This window comes from Camelus dromedarius, chromosome 26 (genome assembly GCF_036321535.1).
Source record: "Camelus dromedarius isolate mCamDro1 chromosome 26, mCamDro1.pat, whole genome shotgun sequence".
In the NCBI taxonomy this organism is placed as follows: domain Eukaryota; kingdom Metazoa; phylum Chordata; class Mammalia; order Artiodactyla; family Camelidae; genus Camelus; species Camelus dromedarius.
The window spans coordinates 9,013,631-9,025,752 of NC_087461.1; the positions used below are offsets into that span (position 1 = coordinate 9,013,631).

At 37.2% G+C, this 12,122-nt stretch overlaps 1 protein-coding gene across 1 annotated transcript in view; it reads left to right on the forward strand.

Annotated features, from left to right (window-relative positions):
- PLXDC2 (plexin domain containing 2) overlaps positions 1 to 12,122 on the forward strand; it is a 335,747-nt gene that overhangs the window by 155,684 nt on the left and 167,941 nt on the right. The window contains exon 3 of the mRNA XM_031444726.2: positions 8,672 to 8,818. Coding sequence (XP_031300586.1) covers positions 8,672 to 8,818 — 147 coding nt within the window. The remainder of the gene's footprint in view (positions 1 to 8,671; positions 8,819 to 12,122) is intronic.

Sequence of the window (12,122 nt, forward strand, 5' to 3'; positions counted from 1 at the left end):
ACTGTATCTGGAGACCAATGATGTTTACCTTCCTATATCTGTCTGTTAGCATTTATAATGACAAATGACATGCAACTATGCCAAGTTCTTCAAAATGGGGACTGGCACCGGTTACTCAGAAGTGTCGAGGTTGCCAAGTTATCCTGACTAAATGCTTCAGGGTCACTTTTGAGTCCTCTTCTCCCTCTTAGATACCGGCAAGTCTTTTGGATTCTTCAGGCTTTCTCACAACAGCCTCTTCCCTTTTGTTCAGCCTCTTGGTAACCTGATAGGAGCTGTTAGGATTTCATTCTTGATTCTTTTATTCTTTTCTTTGAATTAATTAATTTTTATGCTTTTATTCTTTATTCTTACAATACCTTCCAAACCAACGTGTCTTTCTAATCTCTCCTTTCTCCAGTCCATCCTATTTTTTAGATGGTTCCTTCTAAGTCTATTCTTAACCCATCACTTCCAAGTCTCTCATTTTGCACAGAACCAAGTTCAGACTTTCTAGATTGATGGTCAGAGGTTTGTGTGATCAACACAATTCTGCGCATCAAACAGCGTTCACATTACCCTCCACGTGTGTCTGTTGTTCTGATTAGTTTCTGTGATCTTCCTAGTTTTCTCTGCTCAGGCCCTCGGGCACAGACCAGCCCCTCTGACTAGAATTACCTTCTCAATTCATTTTTCAAGGCCCAGATTAAATATCGTGACTCCTGTGAACCCTATATTTTATCACTAAACCGAATGAGAGATTTTCTCCTTCTCAGATGCTTATCGAACTGACTGCCATCAGTACAGTCCTTACCTTATGCTGCTTGGGAACAGAGAGATGTGCATTCCAGCGTCATCCCACTCTGTGGCAGGTTTCTGCAGAGCAAGAGCTATATCAGAAACATCGTTTGCCTTTGACAGCGAAGAGCTCAAGGCCTCCCACATACATAATCAGTGCATCATAAATACTTGTTAGCTTGAATGAGTGACAACTAAAAGAAATGGTTGTAAATAAATAGGCCATTTCATAGCATCTTCCCCTACTAGACTATGCTCTCTTGACTATTTGACCTCCATGTATTTTTCTTGTGGTCTTTCCAGCTGGTTCTTAGGAAGGTGAGATGCTCATAACACTGATTTCACCCTGTGTGATTTTGGAAGACAGAAGCAGAAAAATAAAGCATGCTTCTCAGAGTGCACTGAAATAAAATCTCTCCTAGCTATCTTGCAATTTTATTACAATATGTAAATACCAGCTTTATGGGTCTGAGAGGGAATCTTTCTGCAAAGTCAGCAAAACCCATATGATGAAAATATTTGTTTGAATCTAGCATTGGTAATTTTAAAACAAAGCTATTCAACAGATTGTGCTTCTCTTTTTGCATCTTTATTTTTAATGACTCATGAAACTATCTCAGCCTCTCTCCCTTTGCTCTGCCCTTGTTTGACCTGTACCTCAGCTCCCTAAATTTAAGCGAGTTGGCCCAACGAGATTTTCCTTCTTCTAAAATGTGCTCCTGGAAGAATTTATCACTTGAAATGGCTTTTAAATTCTTATTTAGAAAGCAGCAGGAAGATTTACATTGTTAAAAATGTATCTATGCCAACTGAAAGCAACTTTACAGATCTTTTTTTGTTTTTCAATTGAAGCTCCCCTAGTGTCCTGTCAAAATGACCTCTCAAGGAAGTGGAAAGTTACAGGATCTCCCGGCCGGCAAAGTAATTCTGTATTGATACTTAGCAAAACAGCTGAACCGCTCAGGCACAGAGAATCTGGATGGCTTCGTGGGTTTAAAATGGCCCCAAATTCCTTCCCATGAAAAGAAAGGACCTTTCCACCTCTTGAATCCAGGACTGCAAGGTGATTCTGATGTTTGAGGAGAATTCACGCTCCAATAAGTGTTAGCAGCATAAAAATGTAGAGTGTCTGAAGTTTGTCACTGATGTTCTCTGGGATATTTATGTCAACACAACGAAGGTAGTATCTAGTAGCGTTTTATAATTTCCAACATGCATTCACATTTATCTCAAGTGAACTTAAAGGTTGTCACATAACTATCTTTATTCTGAATTATAGAATCTAACTAGATTCTAATTCTAAGTATAACAAGTGATCGCAAACCTCTCTTGCAAAATCCCACTCACTGATCTGTTTCTTATCAGTGACTGCCTGACTCGGGGGTGGGGCTAAAATTGTAAACACATGAGAACTTACAAAAAAAGTAAAAAGACTAAAGAAGGGTTTTAGTTTTTGACTTTAAAGGAGTAAATAATATGAAAAAAAGATCTGACTAATTATATTAATACCTGTTACTTGAAATACCAGACTGGATCATTTTGAAATAGTAACAGTTACCTTATAAATGAGAAGACTGGCCGAGTGGTTACCAGTTGGTAGGAGGAAGCTGTCCAACTTTTCCACAAATATTGGTTGTGTGAAAATTCTCAACTGAGTTATAATTTTTAAAAGTTGCTCCTGAGTAAGTTTTTCCATAATTCTTTTGAAATTATAGTCATCATTTCTCAATTTTTTTCTAAGAAATAGGCCAAGAGAGAGAATGTGGATTTTGAAAAAGCCCTCCTATATTAGAAAGCTTGAATGATAATTTCGATTAGTATTGGAGAATTACATGGAGTTTCAAAGGTAATAAATCTAGGGCTTTTTCTTTCTTTCTTTTTTTTTTTTTTTTACAAATCCAGACCTAATGAAGGAACTATCTGTATGAGCTGTAGACTGAATTCTGTCCTCCCTAAATTCTTATGTTGAAGCCCTAACCCTAATGGGACTGATGTCCTTACAAGAGGAGCAAGAGACACTAAAGAACTTTCTCTCGGCCCTGTGGGGACAGAGAGAAGGCAGCCATCTGTAAGCCAGAAAGACAGCTTTTACCAAAAACCAGATCAGCCAGAACCTTGACTCCAGAACTGAAAGAAAGAAAATTTTTAAGCCACTCAGTCTACGATATTTTGTTATGGCAGCCTGAGAAGGCTGTTACCTGAGTTCCTGCCCAATTATGAATGCTACATCTAGAATAGAAATGTCCATATTTTAAAAGTATGATGATCTTTTTTGATTATCAGAACATGTTGAGGTTCCCCACACCATTATTCTTGCCTCTTTCTAGGTGACTGAAAAAATACACCATAGCAAGAATTATATAGAAATTCAGTAACACGGTAAAGTGATCACAGATTTTACGCATCACAATATATTGTGCATTTGAAAAAGAGCACACAGGTAAATAAGAGCTGTGATTTATCAGTCTGCACAGATAACAGTGTCCCCAGGGATTTTAACACCCCCTGCAACTAGTCTGTTAATTTGCCTCCAATCTTGGGGCCAATCTACAACTTACCGACGAGGATGATTAAGTGCCCATGGAAATGGCACTGTCCTCTACAGGCACAACAGCCGGCTCTCCAGACTACACACCTGTGTCTCTTTTAGTGGGTGTCACTGAAATAAGGCCAGAAGGCTTCTAACTCGTGCCTAGCAACTGCTCGCCATTTGCCTTGTCACTTTAGGATCTCAGAGGCTTAGCTGAAGGGCACTTTAAGAGACATCTTAAGTTCAAATTCCTCATGTAAAGTCCAGACCTTAACTGTGGCCCTTCAGAGGCCGAAGCTGTGCTTCAACCCAGATCTCCTTTGGGCTATGTGATTGTGATGCTAATTTTGTGCATTTTGATAGAAATCTCATACACATTTTAAACCATTTTTTTCACTTGTACATTTTTTCCCCCAGGTTTTTGGAGTCTTCAAAAATCCCTTGCAAGTTGGCAGTGCACATCGTTAGTAACCACTGTTTGACTGGGGAATCCCTGGCTTGCATTTACAAAAGATAAATCGAGATGTTAATTCACTCAAAACTGCCCCAGACTCTCTGGCCCGTTCCTTCTCACCACTCTAAGCCTGGGAATACTCTCCCAGGTTCTTTCTTGCAAAGGTTAACAGTGTCTACCAGGAACAGATAAATATGCTATATCCACGTGGAAAATACTATTTGTTTCATTTAATAAATGAATCTACACAAACATATACCAACATACTCCAAAATTCCTGGAGCTCTAGGCCATCACTTAATTGAATTGTAGAGTTTTGATTTTGTTATTATTTGGAAAGATTATAAATAAATGTGTTATGTTTTCTTAGCTGTATAGTTTACCCCTCTCTGCATAGCATGAGAGACAGTCTCATCTGAGACTGTTGTGGGGAAAATGGAAACTTTTATAATGGAAATATTGCTGGAATTCTGTATTTTATGTATCGCATAATAATCTGACATCACAAATTTACACACACACACACACACATACACACTCAACTAATCTTACATTCTTGGAGGTCACTTAACAAAACTCTTGTGAAGAACTGATAAAATAAATCCTGCCTACAAAGAGTCATAAATAAGATATTGCTGGGGGATAGACCATGCTGCAAACAGATCAAGTAGATAAAATCCTCAGAGAAGTGGCAAAGGCATCTGTAAGAAACTAAAACTCTGTAAAAGACAAGCATAATGAGAGTCAGTACAATAATCTGATAGAGTCAATAGGAGACAGAGGAACTGACTCTGATGCTTCTGACACTGTCAGTAAGTTGAATTGTATCCCACGTGATTGCTCTGAGCATCTGAAGTACCACTGCTGTGGTACTTGCTGATGGACATCGAAGGCTGTTTGAAGGTAATATATAATTGTTCCCATCGTGCTGAAATTGTGTGGGGCTAATTTAATAATCCTTTATATTCTGTTCACATGCTTTTCAAATGTGTTTAAATACATTGGTCTAATTTCTTTCTTTGGCAACTTAGTGAAAAAAAGCTAAATACTGTCACTGGTTTTTTAGTAACAGGAACACTCATGTGACCTGAACCATCTTCCTCCTCCATGTTCCCTGTGCGTCACCTTCTTTCTAATGTAGTTGGGAAAGGTGGGCGTGTGGGTGGGATCTGTCTCTCACTTCTCTTTCCATGTTGTCTACTCCTTGTCTCATGGTGCCTTCAATGCTCCCAGACCAGCCGGGGACCATCCCTCATCCCGCTGGGCAGCTCCTGCAAAGTCCAGGACTCCTGTCATCCTCCATGTGATTTGGCCTCCAGCAAAAAAAGGAATTCTACGCGCACGGGAGTTCACACTTTCAGTCCACTGAGATGAACTGTGTGCATGATTGACTTCACCAAAGTGACAGGGCTTACTCGTGACTAAGCCTGTGAGAGCCAGAGAGCAGATTACCTGCCTGCGAGTTTAATGTTTGAGTCCACACCACGGTTCCCTCCCCAGCCCTGCCCTGCCTCCCCTCCTCTACACAGCTTCGTCAGAATGTGGCTAATGTCTCAGCCTACTGCCTCTTTTTGAGACCCTTGAGAACAGTCCAAGGAATAAGTCAGCAGATTACTCTAGGATAATAACTAAGAGGAAAACATGAGCGACTCCCTAAAAGTCTGTCGTAGAATTATAGACACTGCCAAGAGCTAGCAGAGCTTGTGAAGAATTCTGCAGCCTTAGCTCCCATACGTTCTATCAGAATGTTTCTCATTAAAAACCTGTTGTCTCTTATACACATGAATGATTTCTGCATAAGTGAGTGAACAAAGAAGAGAGATGATTTAGCAATGCTTCTATAAAACACAACATAAAATCATTTAATCCAGATTCAAACTCTAAGCAATCTTACTCTCTAAATTTAGTAGAAATGAGTATTTTCATGCATTTCTGTTAACGCTGATTTCATTTACCTTAAATAATGAAAAAATATTGCACTCTACATCAATTAGATTATTGAAACCGGTATTTTAAAGAGGTTTAATGGAAATAAGCCATTTCACAGAGCGATTTTAAGTTAGTGACCTTGAAGCTCTACATTGAGTATGAGTATCTAATTTATAGTGTGTTCAAGGAGGCTTCTTTACGTGTTTTTCAAAGTACTTACTGTAGATATTCTGTATTATCTGTATGTCACATTGTGGTCTTGTGTGTCTTCATCTATATGTTGGTTGTTTGATTCCAAAGAATCAACAATTAATCCTTTTAAGCATCTTCACAGATTTTTTTAATGCTTGATGTGAAGAAAAAGAAAAGAAAGTGGTTATATACAAAATGGTTTATTTAAAAAAAATCAAATATTACAGATGAAGGGGGGGGGATACTCTCCAAATCTCATCATTTAGAAATAACCACATGACAGCTTCTCCATTCCTGTGACCACGTTTGCCTCACACCTTGGTTGATTTGGGTGTGGAGTCAGGTGTTCCATTTTTAACACAGTCTTGTTTATGGTACATTTCCCCTGTATTTGAATGTATGAGAAATTTGTTTGTTGCCTTTATACTTATATTACTACCTGATTGGGCCAAAATTCCTTGAATCACAACTTCCTTCTCTCAGATTTTACAGCCATTGTTTCCACTGGATATTATGGAGACATATTAGACTACCTAATTTTTTTTTTTTTACTCTTTATACGTGACTTGATTTGTCTTGCTAGATGCCTGTAAGACTTCTGCTTCTTTTTTTCATCTATGAGAAACCTCACCAGAAATTTTTGAAGTCTTCAAATTTTTATTGCAAACTTACTTTGGATAGAGTGTATAGTTTCAAGTCTTTATTGCAGAAAAATTATTCTTCTAATGCACTTAAAAATACTTGTCTAAGCCAACTACATATATATATATATCAAATTATTTTAAAAGGATATATATATATGTATCTTTTAAAATCATTTGATTATCTGACTTACTTCATTCTTTCCCATTTCATCTTGTGTACGTTTCTCAAGACTTTTGTGTCATGACTAGTGACCAGTCCTGTTCATTCTGCTCTTGTTACTACTAATGTTTTCATCTCTGTTATTTTTTTCCTGAATGTTGCCAGCTCACTTTTTTTCCTTTTGCTATTTTATCGTGTCCTTTGGTTTCTTATATCAACATGATTTTTTAGCTCTTTGTTTTTGAGGAGTTTAATATACACAAGTAATAACTTAAAATGGCTTTACCTTTAAATGTACTAGATGGCCCTTGTGAACTCACTTATCTAAGAATGTAACATATTTGGCATATTAGTAACACCCGACAAGAACCACTCAAATTATATTTCTTCATTTATTATGAAACTATTTTTAAGAGGTAACCGACTGATTCAGGGCTAAATAAATTTTACCTAAGAACTATGATTATGTTTTGGATGTCCTTGTATTTCAAATGACTAGCACAGTAGTGTTCACACAATATAGTTTTGACTTTTAAAAAATTCTCAAATGAATTCAGAGTTCAAATGCTATTACTGCAAAAGGCAATGTGAGGCTGCCATAAAAATGATCCAACATAAAACCAACTTAATACCCATGATGTAGACGAGAAGACATTTGGGTTAGGAATTGTGTAAACTGACGGTTGCAGAATGGTGAGGCTAAAGTTATGCTGACATTCTCTCTGTATTTTTGGTGTATGTCGTCTGTTTACAGCTGCACATTTCCAGACATGTTTGAGAAGTATGGATTCATAAGATTTATAGCTACCTACTGTGCCATCTACTTTCAGTAACAGTTGGTTTCTAAATGAATTGGCAAGTAGGCATATCACAGTAGTGTTTTATTTTATTTTCTATGATGTTAGAAATAGTTTCCTTTTGAGCAAAATAGGGAAATCTTTGTGCCTGAAGTGGCTCTTGATAGAGCTTTAAGTACCGTTCCTCCTGTAAAGGACAAGATGTGGTCTGAATAATTTAGTGGTGCTAAACTGTCATTATTTTTGAGACATCTATTTTATGGCTTTCCTGAATAACTGAGCCAAACATCTCTCCCAGGGATTTAACAGTTTCTGTCTCTAAATTCCTATGTAAACAATAAGTTGTCCTCCTCTTTGCAGAAAGGTTGCCATGACAACTTGGCAAGCTTGTGCTATAGAAGCCAAAAAGCTTTAGCTTTCAGTGTTTTCAAAGATATGATGTTGTTTTGAGCGGCTGTGATTTACATGAAAATAAAGGTGTCTGTTCACATAGCCATATCGGTAATTGTAATTAGATCAAAAAATGGATATTTTTGCAGCTAATCCATTGTTTAGCATAATGTTACTCTGAATTCTTCACGTTAACTTCAGGACGATGTCTTAATTACAGAGATGTTAAGGGTTAAAGGAAATAACACAGTCATTTTAGATATTTTGATTGCAACAATTATACTGAACTCTATATTGGAAGTTTGTACTTTTAAAGAAAATGTCTATTTGGCAATTATATGAGAATTTGGCAACGTGATAAATGTTACATAATCCGCCTAAAGATTACATCTGACCTCAGTGTTACTGAACTCTCTATAAAAATACTAGCGATAGGGAGAAAAAAACATAGTTTTTAACTTAAACACATTGAATATTTTCTTCAAAACCACCTTTTTATACCATTCATTGAAAAATTGAATGCATCACTATCATTTGTTACTCAGACTTGATGATGTTTTTACATGCTTCCTGCTTGTGCCCTTTGACTAACGTCTCCCCACGTCACCCGCTTCCAGCCCCTGGTACCCCCCATTGCACTCTCTGTTCCCATGAGTTCCGCTTTCTCAGACGGCACATGTGCATGATACCATACAGTATTTATCGTTCTCTGTCTGATTTATTTCACTTAGCACAATATGGTCAAAGGCCATCCGTGCTGTCTGTGTTCTTGACGGGCAGTATTCTCTTTCATTACAGGAGGACACAGATCATAATTACTATATATCTCGGATATATGGTCCATCTGATTCTGCCAGCCGGGATTTGTGGGTGAACATAGACCAAATGGAAAAGGACAAAGTGAAGATTCACGGGATACTGTCCAACACTCACCGGCAAGCTGCAGTAAGTGCTCTGACGTTTTAAGTTTCTTTTTTTCTTTCTGCTGTGAAAAAATTTTTACCTTAATTAACCTATTAACATTGTTATGATCAACTTTCAAGTATACTTAGTTCTGCCTTGCAATTTAGATTGATAATTGCATATAAGATATTACAGAAAATAAAGAGTTCTTTTCAGAAGCCACTGTTAAGTGTAACCGTTAATTAATTAAATAAGTTAACCATTAATTTCTCCAGTAGATACGATGAATTGAGTTACGTATTCAGTTCAAAGTTGAGATTTATCTTGGATGATTCTCAGTATTCTTGTAATCCATGCATTTAGAGAACTTTTTAAAAAATTACATGAGTTTACTGTCTCCCATTTTACATGAGTATGTTACTCTTGGTCTGAAAAAGACTTAACCAGGAACATTTATGGTTCAGATAACACATGTAGACCAAAATATGGATTTAAATGAAGAAGTTTAAAATAAAAGAATTAAATCTAGAAGAATTCAAACATATTTTAAGCCTGGTCTCATCATTTACCAACTGTGGTTCCTTAAATAATTTAACTAGTGTGAGGCACAGTGGGGATGACAGAGGATGTTGATACAGGCGTCACTCACCTTACGTGGTCACTGATATCCTGATCTATGTGTCAGGTTGAATGCTTACATGTATTAGCTTTTTCAATCTTCCCAACAATTCTATGATTTAAATATAATTGCCGTTTTCTGCAGCTAGCTACTGCAGATAAGAGAACTGAATCTTGGAAAAATCAAGTAACCGATCTAAGGGTCTCCTGCTAGTAAGTGGTTTAACTCAGATGTTAACCTAGGCAGTCAATCCCCCATTCAAAATGCATGTAAAAATTATCACACTTGGTTCTCAGAATGTTCTCTGATAATCATTTTATCAAAGACGATGCCTGATTTAACATTTTAAAAAGTAATTTAGTTTTGCTGCCATGGATTATAGTGGTGATCTGACTATCAGTGAAGCCATGTCTTGTTCAGTTTAGCAACCTAAAGGGAAAACAAAATAACTAACCTTTCAAGTGCTATCACTGTTACTGTTACAAAGATAAAACTAGTAGAGTAATGACTGATGTGATTTAAAGAGGCATTGATTTGATAAATGTAAAATTTCAAAAATTTCGGCCAACAGCTTTCACAGTATATAAGTAGATGTTCCTATATCAGGAGGTCAAATTCTAACAGTTAAAATGGAAATCAATTGTAGTTCACCATGATGGTTCATTGAAGCAGAGAAGGAAATAAAGTGGCCACCTATCCTGACTGAATTCCATCATCTCTTTTCTTTCATATTCAAGCAATCTCAGAGAAGGTGACAGATTCAAAAATGATTCAGTATTTTAGAACAGATTTTCACAAGAAGAGAAAATGAGGAAGGTTAGATTAGGACCATATCTATTAGGAATTTATTGCATTTGACAATCTTCCCACTATATGACAGTGCCTAGTATTATACAACATACTTCGTAACAGTTTGAACATTGGTGTATCCACATGGAGATTCTATAAAGTGGCCCATCTTGTGTTGGCCACTGTGGATGAAACCTCTAGGCAAAGAAAGAATTTCATCAGTTAAAACGTTAGCAGATTTCTTCTTACGCTGTGTCTGGTGCTCTTCCAAAGGGGAAGCAGCTCGTGTGTCCTCTCTTCCCTCAGGAAAGACATTTTCTCTTTGGAATAGGGTTTGCTTGGTTGCCTTGTAACAGCTCTCTGATAGTCTCAAGAAAATTTATGATGCTATGAATGATCCTTTTTTTTTTCTTATTGTGATTGTGAGAGTGACATTGTTTGTTGCTTGCAACACCACAAGTTGGCTTAAATTCAAATGGAAAGACTGGAATAACTTACCTGGTGCTCCATGCATTGATTTTTAAATACGTATCACTGGTTGAAGCCTTTAACTGCTCTGCCACTGTTTTTCCATGCGAATCAAAGCCATTATTAAACATTTCCTAGTGTGAAAGATTGGTCCTGTACCCGCTTTCCCTGTCACCACCACCAAGACACACATGCACACACACACACAGCATGCACATCCAGGTACACAACTGTGATTTACAACACTAGAACTGATAATATTACTTAATTCCTTTTTTGGGGAAAAAATTGCCCCTTGGATTCCTTCATTTAAGAAAGTTTTACATCTTGGAACTTACAAATTTACTTACTAAAATATTTTAAAATATTTTTCTACATTCTTGCATAAGTATGACTGTTAAATATTAGTTTGACTATTTGCAAATTGTAGACAGTGACCCATGTTTTAATATTGCTTTGTTCGGCCTCCCCACCTTTCCAATCCTGCCTTGTTCTCTTGGCTCCATTTCCATTACCCTTGAAGTAGAACCAGGTTTTTAAAGGTGATGACAGAATTGCAGTGTTGGGGTGGTGTTATGGCCAGGAGCTCAGTAATGCCCACATGTACCCCCTTCCTACCCATCTCCACACACATGACATGGCACCCAGCCACAGCTGCTCTCCCCTGCCGTGTTGAGACACTTAACCACGAGGGAAAATGGCAAACGGGAAACAGTGATCCACTTTATTGATTAGGTTCCTGATATCATAATCATAATCTTTGATGAAAAGCTCTCCAGTAGGTTGACTGGAAACAGGATCTAAGTTTAAGCCCTAAGGGAAGAGGGGAGTTCCTTAAATCTTATCACCAAGTGATGTAATTTGCATACCATCCTGTCAACAAATCAGACAAAAAAGAGAAAAGATATGGCAGCCTCAGGGGGCAGTTGGGCAACTAACCCAGCGCTGAGCAAACAGGAAATGGAGTGAGAGAGCTGAGGACTGGATTTCCTGAAGATGCAGCTTCCCTTCCCTTCAGATTGGATCAGAGGAAGGCACAGGATTGCCTGAACTGGAAACATAATTTTTTAAAGAAATATTTTCCCCTTGACCACCATCATTTATAAATGTGATCTAAACAATATTTTGGAATCTTAATTAATATTCTAGAAAAGGAGGAATATGGAAAGAGAGGAAGAGTTTTCTGTTTTCTCCCATTCACAATAATGTCATACCTTCAGAGCAGAGTAAGACTTAGATGTCATTTAATTCACATTTTTTTCACATGCCAAAACACACGGATATCGATTTCCTTTTAGAATGTAAACTAAAATGATTAGTATTTGTATTATATATGTATGCAGTAATTTGATTACATGTTCCTTCACATCTCCCCATGGTCCCTTTTTTATTTAAATCTCATTGTTCTTTTTGGTTTAAATAACATTTCTTAAATCATGTTCGCCATAAAAACAGATGTTAAAACCTAGT